The sequence below is a fragment of the Nicotiana tomentosiformis genome, chromosome 10 (genome assembly GCF_000390325.3).
Source record: "Nicotiana tomentosiformis chromosome 10, ASM39032v3, whole genome shotgun sequence".
In the NCBI taxonomy this organism is placed as follows: Eukaryota; Viridiplantae; Streptophyta; class Magnoliopsida; order Solanales; family Solanaceae; genus Nicotiana; species Nicotiana tomentosiformis.
Window position 1 is genome coordinate 54,461,892 of NC_090821.1, and position 16,579 is coordinate 54,478,470.

The 16,579-nt window shown below is 35.4% G+C and overlaps 3 protein-coding genes across 4 annotated transcripts; 1 reads left to right on the forward strand and 2 right to left on the reverse strand.

Moving 5' to 3' along the window:
• Positions 1 to 1,628: 1,628 nt before the first annotated feature.
• On the reverse strand, positions 1,629 to 5,453 carry LOC104094917 (single-stranded DNA-binding protein WHY1, chloroplastic-like). The gene is made up of 7 exons (XM_009600939.4): positions 5,080 to 5,453; positions 4,230 to 4,327; positions 4,029 to 4,121; positions 3,692 to 3,786; positions 3,067 to 3,140; positions 2,878 to 2,966; positions 1,629 to 2,044 (listed from the first exon to the last, which is right to left on the reverse strand). The coding sequence occupies exons 1-7, from the start codon at positions 5,300 to 5,302 to the stop codon at positions 1,925 to 1,927; spliced, it is 792 nt and encodes a 263-aa protein (XP_009599234.1). The 5' UTR covers positions 5,303 to 5,453; the 3' UTR covers positions 1,629 to 1,924.
• A 2,406-nt stretch (positions 5,454 to 7,859) lies between these two features.
• LOC104094915 (uncharacterized) lies at positions 7,860 to 12,941 on the forward strand. 2 transcript variants are annotated; one of them, XM_009600938.3, is made up of 8 exons: positions 7,860 to 8,142; positions 8,921 to 8,976; positions 9,229 to 9,391; positions 9,759 to 9,847; positions 10,087 to 10,219; positions 10,448 to 10,540; positions 11,836 to 11,938; positions 12,495 to 12,941. In XM_009600938.3, the coding sequence occupies exons 1-8, from the start codon at positions 7,966 to 7,968 to the stop codon at positions 12,866 to 12,868; spliced, it is 1,188 nt and encodes a 395-aa protein (XP_009599233.1). In that variant the 5' UTR covers positions 7,860 to 7,965; the 3' UTR covers positions 12,869 to 12,941. The 2 variants fall into 2 exon arrangements, with proteins under 2 accessions (XP_009599233.1, XP_018625865.1); XM_018770349.3 differs by having other exon boundaries at positions 11,836 to 11,977; positions 12,495 to 12,626.
• A 320-nt stretch (positions 12,942 to 13,261) lies between these two features.
• On the reverse strand, positions 13,262 to 16,019 carry LOC104094914 (pectate lyase-like). The gene is made up of 4 exons (XM_009600937.4): positions 15,657 to 16,019; positions 14,508 to 15,174; positions 14,135 to 14,377; positions 13,262 to 13,833 (listed from the first exon to the last, which is right to left on the reverse strand). The coding sequence occupies exons 1-4, from the start codon at positions 15,857 to 15,859 to the stop codon at positions 13,609 to 13,611; spliced, it is 1,338 nt and encodes a 445-aa protein (XP_009599232.1). The 5' UTR covers positions 15,860 to 16,019; the 3' UTR covers positions 13,262 to 13,608.
• Positions 16,020 to 16,579: the final 560 nt, after the last annotated feature.

The window sequence follows — 16,579 nt, forward strand, 5'->3', positions numbered from 1 at the left end:
GATGGACTCTACCTACTGTACGCTAATACAACTGAAAGGGACAAAGTGGTTGCTCTAACTGCAAGAGGCTGAAGCTAACAAATCAAATGTAGTTCTTTGGCATAGAAGATATGGCCATGTATCTACACTAGTTCTTAGGAAGTTACTTTCAGTAGATTTTGAAACTATCAAAAGTAGAATAAATAAGGGCATACTTTTAGTAGATTTTGAAACTATCAAAAGTAGAATAAATAAGTGCATTGTATGCCCTTGTGCCAAGTGTTGACGGTCAATTTTGACCCTCCCTTTTAAAATTAATTTATTTATACTTAAATATTTACAATGAATGTTTTAAAAGTATTTTTCATCAATAAATACCTATTTTTTAAAATTAATTAAGTATTAGTTTTGAAATTAATACCCTAGTATTAGCATTACGTAATTATAAATATATTTACTATTTTAATATCACAGGCTTTATAATTAATTTAACGAATTATTTCTTAAATGTTAGATTAATTAGATTACTATGTTAACAGTTCCACATGCAATAAGGCACTTCCTTCTATTCTGCATTCTTCTGCTTCATATTTTGTTTCACCTTCGTCTCGTGGGTGATGTTGATATATTGTGGCACAATGGAGTACGACATGTGCTCTTTATTAAAATATGTTTATTTAATAATAAAGAATGACAAAATGAGAGGGAAAAAAAATAAGGTAACGATGCTATCACGCCAAATATGTCGTTACATAAAGTGACACTTTTCGTCGTTACGTAACGACGAATTTAACGATACGATACAATAAAATTTAAGTAACAATCAAAACAAACATGGTAACAACCATCCAAACAAGTACAGTTTACATAATTTTTGTCATGGGCTTTGTCTAAGATCCATCATCTCTTTTGGATACGATGAATAAAGATGGTAATGAAATGTTCTGATGATATTGTTCTTAGGGTCTTAAGTGCATTATATATTTAACATTTCTCCTTATTTTAGCGGTGTAAAGTGCTAGATCCACTTTTTAAGACTCTTGCATCCTTCCGCATCCATAACTTTAAAACGTGTCCCTAGGGTCTTAAACTTTCTTCATTATATATCTCTTCCGTATTCTCATTTGTCCTCAAGTATTAGCTGTGGTATACTGTTTTTCTTCTTGGTTGTTGGCCGATTGTGTGTGGAACATCAGATACTATTTATTTGTTTAGTTAAATAGTCTGGTCCTTATATGAGTGAGCGTGCTAAGTCGAAAACAGCCTCTCTATTTCCACAAGGTAGAAGGTAAAGTCAGCATACACATTACCTTCCTCAGATCCTACTGGTGGGTATATACTGGGTATGCTGTTGTCGGTGAGCATGCTGAGGACTAGTACAACTTAGGGCAATTTTCCCTTGTATTTGCACACTTCTCTACTTTACTAGAACATGTAAATACAGTGGAGAAATCCTCAAGTATACTTTGAACCTCCTAAAACATAGCTATGCACAGGTCAGACAGTGCCAACCTCATTCTTGAGGCAAATATCAGGTCAAAAATTCCCTTGTTTGACAAGCTGACATCTTTCCTCTTTTGTGATTCTGGGAAAAGCTAGGTGGAATAGCATATAAGCCTGAACTAAGGACATAAAAAGAACCAAATAGGTTGGCAAAAACTAGATGATTTCACATTCAACAGAATAATCAGTGAATGGGAATGTCCACTGCAATATGGCTACACAATAAACACACCTAGACACAACACAACTACATTCAGCATTACAACAGGAGAGTTAATTCAACCGTCGCGGAAACTTCTAGGAAAGCACTCCCAGTTAAAACCCCTTGTAGAATCAATGGAGGGTGCAAGACAAAGAGGGTCATACAAAATTTTGATTGAAGGGCCAAAGAACATCCTGCTCCTCGATCATAGTACATACGACGTACTCTATCCTGCCAGAACTATCGACTCCATTCTAAATCAGCACCTAATCTTGGATTTGCATTGTTTGAACGGCTGGCATCTTCCGGCTTGAAGGAATTCACAGCAGTGTGCCAACCTAAAAGGTATGGCACAACGAACTGCAAAAAATATTAGCAGAAAACATGTTAAAAGAGGTAATCCTGCTGGAAAGAAAGAAGAGTATAAATATCAATCAGAAAGAAAAACCGCCTTGAAATGTCCACACCGACAACAATCACAAAGGGTTAGCTAGTCACAATGCTTCATCTTTAGCAAGAGGAATAGTCGAAGGAGGGCAATTTTGTTGGCAAAGAATACTATGGCCTGAATTATACTTGGCACCTTGTAGATAGCTTAATTCTAAGATGGTTTAACTTGTAGTATAACACGAGACACTTTTTGAAAAGCAAGATTCAGCTTCCACCACTTGCTATTAATTCAAAATGCAAGAAAAGTAACAGGAGAAACCTTATCAACTCAATTCCCAGGTTTTCACAACAAAGCACAAAGTACTCTGCATCTGAATGGACTCTGACCACTTTGCAAGGTCCAGGGGGACCTAAAGAAAAAGGCAATTTCCCAAAATAGACTGATCCTAAGATATTCTACTTACGAAGCCAAGTCTTAAGCTTGCACAAGTTGCCACTCGTCTTGTTTCTTTCTCCATTCTCATCCACGTTAATAGCAAACAATGGGGCTATTGAAATATTCAGTGTCAACCTTGCCATCGACTCCTAACTAGTGAATTTAAGCAAAAATCAAAGGAACTGGATCTATACGCAGCATAAATAGCCAGCTATCTGCATGCATGAACTTTGGCAAAAATTCGCTATTTAGCCCCTCAAGCTGACAAATTTAAGAGGCTTACTAACTTAACAGAATACCACACGGGTGAGGAAACAAATAACGACTATATGTCAAGAAAGAAACTGGGAAACCAGCTTCATCTTACATTGAATGCTGAGACAAGAACTGCAAACTCTGCCTTTGTAACAGGGATGTAAATGCTCTCATCCAAATTGATAAGCTTGTTCTGAACACCTGCATTTATTTAAGGAATGCTAATGAGTCATGTTCTATAGTTTAGAAATAAACCATCCAATTTTCTGCGTAATAGAATTTCAAGGAAGAAGGCAATTACTGAGATTAAAGAAGTGACCAGAGCCATCCGGAAGTGGCTCAACCCTCAACACCTTCCTGACTTTACCTTCATCACTGTAAAGCACACATAAGATGCCTTCTTAGAACTTAAACTGATGAGGATACATATTATCAATTAATTAAAAATATTGATCTCCAAGCAAGTATTTTCACAAATAGTGTATGTTTATGCCTACAAATATATCAAGAAAAACAAATCATAACCATACCCAGGACAGTCGATAGATGGTAACTGGAGCTAATTGCCGAACGGTGGTTACTACAATGTTCACACTAAGAATCAATAACACTAGGTCTTGTGACTTTGCGAAAAGATGTACTCTCTTTGTTTCAATTTAAATGACACACTTTCCTTATTAGTCTGTTCCAAAAATAATGACACATTTCTATATTTGGAAACAATCTAACTTTGAACTTTTTATTTTACCCACTTTACCCTTAATGATAAGCTTTCATTAAGCCACAAAAATGTCATGGCCCCACAAAGCTTTTGTCCCTAAAGCAAGCTTTTAAGACCACATGTTTCAAAAATCTTCTTTTTTTTCTTAAACTTGTGCCAAGTCAAACTACATCATCTAAATTGAAACAAAGGGAGTAGGTGTTACCTTCTTCCTTTGTTTGGATCGTGGAAAAATTCACATGAATCTTTTGCCCCAAGGCTGATAAGAGATCCCATTTCAGTCACAGACAATGAGAAGACCTGAAAATACAAAAACACCGAGAAAGGCACTCAGAAATCAACACAAGGAGAGCAGAAATAATGCCCGACTCCATGGCACACTGACCATATTAGTGAAAAATCACGTACATGTCTCCCACAAATCACTACTACATATTCTACTATCTGATCAGACCTTAGCCTCGCCCCAATCCATTGTAAGAGAAGCACATAAAAAATGCATTCTACAGCGGGGCAAAGATAGGAATTAACATAATGATTACCTGCTTTCTACCCCAATCATATTGGCGAACGCCAGCAGCAGGTGCAAATTGAAGCAGCACAAAACCCTCTCTTGACAGCTTGAAGGCCCCTGACTGCTCCATAATTTACAACAAACAAAGAAGGCATTAAATTACCAATTCCTCAACGACTAATACAGATTAAGCAGAAGAAGGGCAACCCGAACACATGGGGAAGCATACATCTAAAGGTGAAAATTCTGGAGGCCGAGGGTCGACAGTGAGAGCTGCCTTCCCTTTGTATATCGAGTATCCAACATAAACCTTAGGCGTAGATGCCCCTAAAAAAACAAGAACAATTTTAATTCTTTCATACCATGAAATGGCTCATAAGCATATAAACTGACCAAGTCATCATTACAAACCAATACTAGTCATGCTCTAAGCACAATGTACTAGAAAAAACAATACATAAGGTAGAAGGGAGACAAAACTCTTTCTCGGACGAATCAAAAGCGGGAAAATATTCTGACATTTTCGTTAATGACTACAGTTCGAAAAAATATTTCAGTATTTCCTGAAATTCTCTTTGGCCATCAGCAACTGCCAATACTGAACTTCAGTATTTGAAATACGGGTGAAATATTGAAAAACTTGTTTGTGGAGCATTTGAACTAAAATAATGGTTTTTTTACTCTCAAATCTTCAACCTTTTTTCCAAGTAAAATTTATGTCCAAACACAACAACTTGCAAATGCTCTTTCCAACTTCAGCTTCAAATCCTCTTTTTTTTTCTTTTCAATTTCAACTAAATATTGTCCAAATGCCTAATATAGACTGCACCTACAACAAACAACTGTAAATCAAGCAAAAAGGCACTATTTTGAGTTTAACAAATGAAGCAAATAGGGGAATTTTAGCAATCTCATTGTAGAAAAAGCCCTCAAACCTTAACCATAGCCACCCAAAACCAAAACCCATTGAGAGCTAGAATTTTAAGTTAATCGGTCCATAAAATAGGAAAATAATAAAATAAGAATAAGACACAGTCCAAAAAAAGAAAACCCATTTTGCAAAACTTAACAGAGTTTACCCTGTTGTTGCTGTTGAGGTTCAAAGTATTCAGAATGGCGGCATGTTAAGGAAAGGTTTCTGGGCAAAGCTTTAGAGTATTTTGTGTTGGAATTAAAGGGGTTAATATTATAGAAGGAGGAGGAGAAAGAGAGAGGTTGATGATAGGGATAAGGGGAGGAGGTTTTAGTAGGGTTTTGGAGGTTAAGGCCAAACCCCGCAGGAGAAAGAGAAAGGTTTAACATGGCTTCTCAAATGGCTAACGGTATGTATATAATAAAGCTTTTTGCTGCCCAAAAATGGAAACTGGAAAGCCCTATTCTTGGAGCGAGCGAGCTTTCGTTTTAGTGATGGAGAAAGGGAAAATCTTTTTCTATCACCTACTAGTGTTTGAGCAGGCATTTTGAGGGACAGTGTATTTATTTAAAGTAAAATGAAATTAATCTTCCAATTATGGCAAAAAGCAATATCCAAATTTATGGAATTATAGCCTATTTGACCAACCTCAGCTTATTTTGAGAAATATTTTTTTCAAAAGTACTTTTGTAGAAAAACAGTTTGTGTTTGACTAATCAATTTGAAAAGCACTTTTGAACAATAATTTGTGTTTGGCCAAGCTTTTCAAAAAGTATTTTTATGTGTCAAATTACAAATAAGGACACGAAGAGATTTGCTTAATAGTTAATATTATATAAGTAGATAAATAAAATAAAAAACTTAATTATTATCTTTAATAATAAATATTTATAATTATTTTAAGTAAAATATAAAAATAAAATTAAAAAGTACTTTATTCTTTCAAGATAATTTAAATATATCAAAAAATCATCCAATAAATATGAAAGTTCATTCCAAAAGTTATTTTATATTACTTAATAGTTAAAACTAAGTAAGGTTATTTTGGTATATATAATTTTTTGCCGAGGGTATTTTTGGTAGGAAAAAAAGTCAAAACTACTTTTGCTTCTACTTCTTCGGGAAAGAAATTACTTTTTTCTGCTGCTTCTGCTTCTAGCCAAAAGCACTTTTTTTTCAAAAACAAAAGTTTGGCCAAACACCTCAAATTAAGGAAAACAGCACTTTTTTGAAGAAGAAAAAAAGAAGCATTTTTGACATGGTGAGAAATTTGGCCAAACAGGCTATTAGAGTATTGCAATTTCCTCCTATATGAAATTTTTGAATCCATATTCTTTTCATATATGTACTTCTTGTCCCATGGTTAAAGTTGAAAATAAGTCCTAACTTACCGACCTCTAGTCATTTATTCTAAATTTATCAAAATTTGTCAAGCACATACAATAATTATAAAACCTAAATAAATAAGGGTCTTTCTCTCCAAAACCATACGCAAAGATCTATTTCTATATTTTTAAGCGTGATCAGCAACATTAAATGCAAGTCATAAATGAAATTTCATGGGCGAGGTAGCAAACAACGTGATAAAATATATAAAATAAATAAATAAAAAACAAGCTTCCAAAAATCTAAGCTAAAATGAATCCTTTTCAATGTGTATAGTTGAAATTCATTGAAAACATATAGATGCGTCAATATACGAAATTTGAGGAAGATTGGAGGTGATTTGGACAGATTTGGTATTAAAAGTCATAGTTAAAATATTTTAAAAAAATTCTGCGACACATGTATCAAACATGTACCACACATGTATCTCGCACAGAGTTTTACATGGATATACATATCATACACATTTGATATAAATATGATACAGATATGATACATAAATGATACACAGTGTGATACACATATCATCTTTTTTCATATTCATCTTCTACTTCGAATTCTCTACCTCCCCGGGTAGGGATAGGGCCTACGTACATATTTATCCTTCCCAGAAAGCAAAAATTTGACAATCAAATAGCTAATTGACTAATATTGATAATATTTTATGAATTAACTAATTTTTGTACTAACTTGCTTGTGGGCTAACATAATCTCCCTTGAGTTAAATGACGAAAATACATGTTAAGTCCCAACTTTTAGTTTACTGGATGTTAGGCTTACAAATATTTATTCACGCTTTAATTAGCAAATTTAAAACATGCAAGGGTGTCGAGTTTGGCCATGCGAAAGTCTCTTTGTATATTATTGGACAATTCTCGCCTTATGACCTATTTTTCGGTTTGTGTTAGACTTAGGGTTTATCTTTTTAACAAAATATAGAAGTATTGCAGATAAAAGTAGAGATACAAAATTCTTATTGATTTGGGATGGATTACAATGGAAAATAACTCTTATATTTATAGGGAAAAAGTGGCTTAACCACCAAATAACAAACCCTAGAATTTCTATAAAATATAAATATTCACCTTAAATATAATTCTATTTATACCATAGGTATAATTTTATTATTATTTTTTATTTCGTGTGTTATATTTTTAGAGTTCGATGCATCTTTTTTTAGGTGCAATCCCCCTGCTACTTTTTATCCATTTCGGTGCAATTTTTGATATTGTAGTTTATCGGATTCGACCAAGTTTTTCTAGTGTTTCTCATTAAATCTTTTTTTTTTTCCCCACGGGTCCCGTTAAATCTAACAAACACAATTTGTTTACTATTTGATATTTTAAAACTATTCAGCATCATAAATGAGAAACTAGTTTAAACCAATTTGTCATTTTTTCTATCCTATTATCCAAAACTTTTCCTCATTGTATATTTTGTCAACCGTTGGATTGGATTGTCATGCAACGTGGTGGAATAATATGAGCCGTAGATAGGAAAGTATGGAGCCCATTATCCAAAACATTTAAGACCAAAAGCAGAGGATAAATCAATGGAATATTGCTGTCTACTTTGCATCCACATATATACCTCCTAAAAAATCACAACTCTCTGCTCTTTCAATTCAAGGAAATCTATCGTTGTTTTTCCATGAACTATAGCAAGAATGTCACCAGCATTATGTTCATCATTTCGGGTAATGTTGCCTCAGTGGAGATACTGTAACAAGAACTTGCACTACTGGATTTTGTCTCCTTCTAAGACAAAACTTAACTTCCTTTATTTTCCAATCTTCTCTTCTTTTACTGATGATGATTCTGTCAAACCCATCAAACAAAATCAGGTACTATTATTTTTTTTTAGTCTCTTCTGTTTTTACATAGACATATACAAACCTATGGCAGTGAAATGAGATGAAATGTGCTGTTTCTTACCCAGTATACCGTTAAAGTCACACAATTATTTTTTGTCACATTTAAGCAACTGAGCTTGAGCTTCACCGACTATGAAAGTATAGTAACTAAACTATAGTGGTAAAATTTATTAACTTTACTTGTGGTGAAGTACACTAGTGGCTTATCGAAATAGAAAGGGTAGGAAAGATCCCGTGTACCTTGTTCAAGTTGCGGATCTCCTTCATTAGCTTTGAGTTCATTGTTGTTCTTCTGGTTCTCCTTTAAAAGCAACGGGTAAAATTGAGTGACTTAATTGTTATAGTGGATAATGGGTAGCATGATGCACAAGCCTTCCGGCATTCACGTAGGTCCGGGGAAGGACCGTATCCCAAAGGGTATAATGTAGAAAGTCTGCTCTAATGCAAGCACTAGTGACTGCTTTCACGACTCGAACCCGTGATATACAGATCACGCGGAGACAACTTTACCGTTGCTCCAATGCTACCCTTCCAAGTAAATGCACCATCAAAATATAATTGTGACATTATTGTTACAATGTGAAAAGTTTAACAGTTATAGTGAATAAGGTTCAATTACTTTTAATGCGATATTTGTGACTTTAACTGTATAGTGGATAAAGTTAAATGACTTTAAGTGAAATTAACCTTTTGTTTCTTGAAATACTGTATGATAAGAGGGCTTACATTTCACATGTTCTATTAACAGGTTATGCATGACCCTTCAGAGGAGCTCTTTGGACTTGCTGCTGATTTGCAGCCAAGGTTTTAGCTTCTTCTTTTTCTTCTGTTTCTATTTAATTGCTTGCATTAGTTCATGGGCTATGTTTTGTTGCTGCTATAGTCATTGAAATCTGCATAGACTGGTTATTTTGATAATTGAAGCATAAATTCTATACCCCTTCCTCATGATAAGAAACCCCTTTTTCGCGTATTTACTCATAATTATCTATTGAATAAGTTAACTATCGATCTTCTATCTGCATTCCTATGACTTTTTTTTTATTCATTTTCCAGGAAGGTTGTTTCTAGTGCGTCGAGTCCAAGATCATGGTTTGGCCCAAATGGCCAATATATAAGAGAATTGCCTTGCCCGAGCTGCAGGGGAAGGGGCTACACTCCATGTATTGAATGTGGAATAGAGAGATCCAGTTTAGATTGTTCATTGTGTAATGGAAAGGTAACTTCTTTTCTGGCTGATGTGTGCTATTACCTCCACCCCTTAAGAAAGAAATTTAATAGTCTTAATCGTAAAAATGTACTCTATTTGTTTAACTTAAACATCTCACTTGATTAACACCCCACTAATGGGAACAGTAAGGGTAGGTTCGCAAAAAAAGAAAGTAATAAATGACTTCTTTCTTTTCTAAAGCGTCAAATATTTTGAAACAAATTCCATTTGCATAAGTGACTAATATTTGGGACCGGTGGGAGTGAGCTCTAAACTTACCTAAATATACACTTGATATGTCAGTTGGAATATCGATGTGATGCTCATATATACAAAAGCTATATATGTTCTTAATAGAAGTTTTCATGTACGGCAGGGTATGATGACTTGTCATCAGTGCGGTGGAGATTGTGTCATTTGGGAAGAGTCTATTGATGAAAGGCCTTGGGAGAAAGCTCGATCAAGGTAAATATTTCCTGCCTCATGTTTCAATCAGATTCCGGTTTTTCAAAGTCATGTGTTCTCGCTGTAATATTGTTACATCCAACGCATAAATTTGCTCTATAATCAAGTTTTCATCAGTGTGCCACTCAATATGTACCATGGTACATGTTTGTCTTGCCACATTTGGCTTAAGCATAGCAATACTTCTTTGCAAATTTAGTTAACGTTGCTCTATAAGAAGCCTACATGATCTTTTTCAGTTCCCCTTTAAAAGTAAAGGAAGACGATGAAGTGGACAACTTAGACATAAAGCTTGACGCGAAGAGGAAAACTAAGCGTGTCTACCAATCTCCAAATACAGAAGTCAATTTGAAGATCAGCAGATCATTAAAAGTTAGTATTCATTTTTCTGTCAGCAACCCACTTGTCCTCTCCGATAGGTGTAATTCTTCAATCAAACTATTGTCACTTGGTTTCCTTATTTTGATGTTTCTATTTCACCATTATTGCATGGACAATGTCATTTGGATGATTCTTTGGATCCCTATGCAAAAGCTTAAACTTCAGAGGGATTCGCCAATTCTTGAATATAATCTTTTTTGTTTAGTTGGATGATTGCAGAGCTTAAATGCCAAGACTGGACTATTTAGTAAGAGGATGAAGATTATCCATGGCGATCCTACGCTTCATGCTCAAAGAGTAGCTGCTATTAAGGTTTGACTTTGTCAACTTCATATCCGACTAATTGATTGACTTCAACCTATGTGTAACTTTAGCTTGATATAGGCAAAATACATAAGTAGGCACCTGAACTATACACCAAATTCTTGTTACACATTTTTTGACGACGCATATCACCTTACACACTCAACTTTTTTCTTAGACCAATTTTTTCAAAGATCGGTAATATCACACACCAATAAGATTATGACATGTGTCATTAACTTAAAAAATAAAAATATAAAATATAAAATTACAAATATGCCCTCATCTTCTTCAAACTCATACCTGCAACACCATTATAGAGCAGGTTTAAAAAATGTAGACAACCTGCTCATTAAGCTATAAGACAACTTTTTGAAATCTTTGCTCCCATTCGAGTAAAAATTACAGATGTAAAACCAAATCGAGGAGGAATTTAATCAAAAACACGACCGGCTCAACCTGACCCACCCACTCTTTAGGCTCGCTTTCTTCAAAGAACACCACCGGTTTAACTCGCCGGTCACTCGCCACGCCGACACCGGCGTAACTTCCCCGCTCGATACCCCTTTCCCTCGCATCCAGTTCCTTCCTCCCCGCAGTCGAGCTGGAACTCGAACTCCCTGTTCTCTTGTGCGACCACCGGAATTTATCCAACGACGTCGAGTTCAACATGTCGTTTTGGCTTCCGTAGTTCCATTCTTCCATAGAGTCGTCGGCGGCAGAGTTGTACATGGAGTACCTTGCTTATATGCTCCTGATGTTTTCAATGCCATGTCCTTTATCTACACCATAAATTGGGGGAGTGATTTCAGACGATGAAGATGGAGAAGAAGGGGTTGTAACCCAATAAAAAAAATTAAATAAAATTTGAACACGTGGAACTTTATTAAATAAAGTATTAGTTACACGCGAGTCAAAAATGGTGTGTATTAGTTGCATTCTGAAAATGTTGAGTGTGTAAAATGATATTTGTCATCAGAAAGTGTGTAACAGGGATTTGGTGTATTTTTCAGGGATTTGGGTACTTGTGTATTTTGCCGCTTTATATATATCGTTCTAATCCATAAGCTCATATTCCATCAGCCCTCTTGCCGAGTAGCATTGCAAGTTCTGTTAACTTATTGTTAGTTACTGCAGAGCATGTCTGTCTGATTTTTAAAGTTATCAATCATGATGTAAATCTATCATAAATCGCAGATCTCCATAATGATTAGAATAGATGAGGTAGAAAGGGGAGAATATTTTCTCAATATTGCTTCAGCCAAACCTAAAAGTTTTACTTTGACATGATACTTGTTATGCAGAAAGCAAAGGGAACACCTGCTGCTAGAAAACGTGCCTCCGATTCCATGAAAGATTACTTCCGTGATCTAGATAACCGTCGCAAGAGAAGTATATCCATGAAAGGTCTATAAAGTATTTGCTTATGTCACACTTAAATTTATGGTGGTTTTGCTTTCTTCTTTGATTATGTCATAGTTGTGCTGCAGATGTCAAAAGCCATCCCTTGAATGTTTCTTTAAGGGTCTTGAACTATTACACTACAGAAAATGATTACTGTAAACCATTAAACACTTGAACAATGGAAAGATTTTATTCTTGTTTCCCTTCATTTACCTGTCGCAAAAAGTTGAGTTCACCATTTGGCTATTGCGGCATAAATATTGCATATAGCTCTTGATATTCAAGCACTACATCTTATTGGTATTTTCTGTAGGGGGCTTGGTTTTTTTTTTTGGGGGGGGGGGGGGGGGGGTGGTGTTTTGGATTTAATATGGATCACATTATTATTTCACTTATCAGAAAAGCCAATGTCTTGGTACATTTTCCTGAATATCAAGTGGTGCTCTCATTAAGGTCTTCTGTTTATACTGAATTAGATATGCTTTTTTGTTTGAGAATTGTAAAATGAAAGCATGTTTCTCTTCAAGATGAAGATAATAGCTGATTTTTCTAATTGCAGGAGTGAAATTTTACTGTAGAAATTGTGGACAGGAAGGGCATAGGAGTAACTACTGTCCAGAAATTCGAGACAATACAGATAGACGTTATAGATGTCGACTATGTGGAGCAAAGGGTCATAACAGAAGAACCTGCTTAAAGTCGAGCTTAATTGTACCGAAGAAGATGGTCAAGATTAACCATCATTGCAGCAAGTGTCGAAGAACTGGCCATAATAGAAGGACATGCAACCAAAAGAAGAATGAGACTAAAGTTGTTGCTACAATCAATAGTTCTGCTACTCGGGCAAAGAGAACTTATAGCTGCAGTGTGTGCTTAGGGAAAGGGCACAATGCTAGGACATGTCTTCACAAAAACAACTTCAAAAGAAGATAGTTCTTTGTAAGGAAATTCCTTATGTCTGACTTTGTGCCCATATATCAATTAATCCAATATTCTGTTTCTTTTCTGATAGTTCTTCGTTTTAAGTGTTTGTTCGATTGAAAACTTTGGATCAATTTTCTATAAGGATATGGAAAATCTGTGTCTTGAATATAAAACTGTGACAAATAACACGATTGATTTTTGCATGAGAACACGTACATTGATGGAATGGAAAAATGACAGAGAAGAGTTTCTATTTGATAGGTTCTGCTGCATATATCTGTTCTTGAAATCCATATTTTCTTAAACGAAGTATAAATATATCGGCATTATGTCTTTATTACTATGTAAAAGCATAGAGGTTGATACAATAAATTTCACTCTTGGGGACACATGTAGCCTATATTGAAATTCAAACAGGGAAATTTACATTTATTAGAAATCATAAATCAAAACTTTCTGTTACAAAAAATAAACTTGATCTCTCACCAGAACCCACTTTTTTCCTTTTTTCCCTCTCCCAACTGTTTTTCCCTATAGAGCAAACCAGCCAGGAAAAAGCAAAAAAGGAAAAACAGTAGAAAAAAACTGAGAAAACAACGAGACAACAGATAGATGTCTCAGCCATTTCTTTCTTCTCTTACTGTAAAAGAACCCCCCCAAAAAAATCTTCGGCTCCATGTCAACCCCAAAAAGTGAAATGTACATATGGTTTATATATTAATATTATGTACATAAATATAGAACATTGGCTAGCATGCTTTTCCAATCTTGCACTTGATTACACCAGCTTTGCGAGTGAGTCTGCCAACAAATTTAGCAGGCTCAAACTTGATGCTGGTGTGTTCTGTGAATGGAGTATGCTTGATATCTGGTCCAGACTCTCTAAAGTAGGCTCCGTTCAAGAACAAATCCCCCTCAGATCTCCATTGCCAGTTTCTCCACAGAGATTCTGGGGCGCCATTCCGGTTTGTCACCTTCATTTAGCATACTTAATGTTAGAAATTTCACATGCAATAAGCCCCAAAAGGGAAATGATGACTCTCTACTGTTTTAACTGAAAAACTGTTTATGTTAGCCTTATGCTACAATCTAATAGAACATATCAAAATGTGATTGGACAAGAAACGTTAGGTTGATTTATTCGCATATGCTTAAGCCTTGGTAAGCAGATACTATCTGGTATATGTACTGATTGGAGTTAGCAGATACTCGGTGAAATCACCGACAGACACCACTATTGTTATAAAAAAAAATTGATTAGAATTTTAAGCATACCTCTTTAGTGTTTGGATTGTTGGAAGCCTTGAAGCGGTTACCCTGGCTAATAATGGTGGGATTAGCAGTGCCACCAATTGCATACATTTCCCATTTAGCATAGTCATTGTTGACAACATGGAAGAATCCCCATCTGCACCTTGGCATCCTCTGAATACATCCCTTTCCGAACCGATTGAATGCAACTGTAACTTGCATGATTTTATCTTGAGGAAAGGCATCATTTGCTCCCAAAAGCATCACCTGAATCATCATTTGTAGTTATTAGGCCAAATACACATCGACAACCCCCCTAATCTTTTTGAATTTTTTTTATTTAGACACCTTATCTAAGTGTCTGACTTATTAAGAATAGGAGAAGAGAAAAACTTACGTCGTTATGATGATTGAATTTGCAGTTAGAAATGGTGATAGCAGTGGAAGCCATGATTGCATCAATGAGGCCATCAGCACCCTTAGTTAAAGTACAATGATCGATCCAGATACGGTTGGCACCAAAGATGGAAATAGCATCACCATCACTCACTGTCCTAAGACCAATATGATCAATAGAATCTCTGATCATACCACCTGAGGTAGAAAGAATGTGATGAACTCTAATGTTGTGGACAATCACATTGTGCACAAATTGTATGGTTAGTCCTGCTCCATATGCAACATGAACAGAAACTCCCCTGCCATCAATTGTCTTATCATTGTTGATCATCAGTTCTTGTTTCAACCTGATTATCATCGACTTCTCGAAGATAATCCACAACGGCTCTTCTTGGATGACAGCGTGGCGAAGGGTTCCTGGATTTGGCTCTTCCACGTTGTCATCCGAGGGATCGGTGACAACGTAGAATTTACCGTCTTTACCACCAGTTGTGCCATGGCCAAATCCCCTAGCACAATCTGCTAATGCCTTCCTGTTATTAGCCCAGTTTTTGTCACACCTCCAACATTTGTCAATTGGATTGTATGCCTTGCAACCATCATTGTCATCCTTATCATCTTTATCTTCTTCCTTCAGATGCCTCCTTGTGCCATTAAAAATTGTTCTGCAATGTTGGACAATAACTAATGTTAATTAAAAAAGGGAAGATGTCCAAGATTTACCACTCTATTATACAAAATATCTTAATTTTATCCTCCATTATACTTCCAGCTTGGGGCTATTCATACCTTTGTCGTTAGCAAATCATCTCATATTTGCCCTTGCTTTTAATGGAGCTCCAACGTGGTCTAAGCAGATTCCATATGTCAAAATACTAGGGGGGAGGTCTAAATTTACCCATGTACTTTTTATTATGGGTTAAAATTACCTCAGTAATACTTTATTGGAGTTTCATACGGAAAAATACTAGACGATTTGCTAACGATAAGGGTATGATCGACCCTTCCCTGGACACGCGCATAGCGAGAGCTAATGCACTGCGCAACCCTTTTAGGGGTATGATTAAGCTTTTGATCAACCCAGAAACCAAGAGACCCTTAGACAAAGAAACCATTTGTTCAAAAAAAGAAAATAAAAAATACTTACTCTCCAACTTCTTTGTTGAAAGTATCAGTGAGTTCCTCAGGATTTTCATTGTAAGCAGCAAGAGAAGACTTGAGGGCTTCTTCAGCTTTCTTTTCCAAATAAGGGTCAAATTCAGCAATATTGGCATGCAAGTTTGGGATTAAAGAAGCAATACATAAAAGGGAAAAGAGAAAAATAACTGAATTACAACTAAATGAGGCCATTTTTTTTTCTTCTTTTTCACTTTCGTTTTTATTATGGTAGCAGAATAACTTTTTTGTTAGTTTATTTCTGCTACCACCTGCAGCTTGGGGAATCCCAAGTTTTGGTAGTAGTTGATATTTGTAATACAGGTGAGTTCCCAAAGCTTGGTAATACAATAATAGTAAACACATATATACCACTAACATAGGAAAAGATAGGGACATTTTTTTAGCGGGAACAACGGATGACCAAATACTAATTTGAGGTTGAAACCAACGGTTTTCCTAACTAACTTTTGAATTTTTTTTTGGGTGGAAAAACACAAGTCAAGGGATGTTAGCAAACAAGGAAACATCAAAAGCGGATCTAGGATATTGTTTGGAACTATATTTATAGTTCCGTTGTTGGAATATTATATATATCTACGTACAAATATAGTCAATAAGTCACAATTCAAACTGAAACTAAGTCAAATATATGAGATCTCTACACTATTTTGAACACTTTTTTAACTGATAGTAAAGACACTTCGAATTAAACGTATGTTTTTGAAAATTAATCTATATTAAGTGTTTTTAAATATTTTCTTCTTTATAACCAGAACGGATATAATATGAGTTCAAATCACATTTTACTACTTAACTAGTCCGAATTTCTTTTTCTCCTTCTAAATCACTACCACTGCACCAATTTTATGGCCATCTAACATGCTCATCAAGAAGAGAGCATGATTTCGACAG

Bases quoted from the DNA above. Each gene is read 5' to 3' on its own strand.
- LOC104094914 (XM_009600937.4), bottom strand. From the start codon at position 15,859: ATGGCCTCATTTAGTTGTAATTCAGTTATTTTTCTCTTTTCCCTTTTA. The intron at 15,175-15,656 runs GTAAGTATTTTT...CCAACATTGCAG, and splicing joins TTCAACAAAGAAGTTGGAGA to AACAATTTTTAATGGCACAA. The intron at 14,378-14,507 runs GTAAGTTTTTCT...ATGATGATTCAG, and splicing joins AATTCAATCATCATAACGAC to GTGATGCTTTTGGGAGCAAA.
- LOC104094917 (XM_009600939.4), bottom strand. From the start codon at position 5,302: ATGTTAAACCTTTCTCTTTCTCCTGCGGGGTTTGGCCTTAACCTCCAA. The intron at 3,141-3,691 runs GTAACACCTACT...TGTGCTTTACAG, and splicing joins GATCCAAACAAAGGAAGAAG to TGATGAAGGTAAAGTCAGGA. The intron at 2,045-2,877 runs GTAAGATGAAGC...TATTTTTTGCAG, and splicing joins TTCTTGTCTCAGCATTCAAT to TTCGTTGTGCCATACCTTTT.
- LOC104094915 (XM_009600938.3), top strand. From the start codon at position 7,966: ATGTCACCAGCATTATGTTCATCATTTCGGGTAATGTTGCCTCAGTGG. The intron at 8,143-8,920 runs GTACTATTATTT...TTCTATTAACAG, and splicing joins AACCCATCAAACAAAATCAG to GTTATGCATGACCCTTCAGA. The intron at 10,541-11,835 runs GTTTGACTTTGT...CTTGTTATGCAG, and splicing joins AAAGAGTAGCTGCTATTAAG to AAAGCAAAGGGAACACCTGC.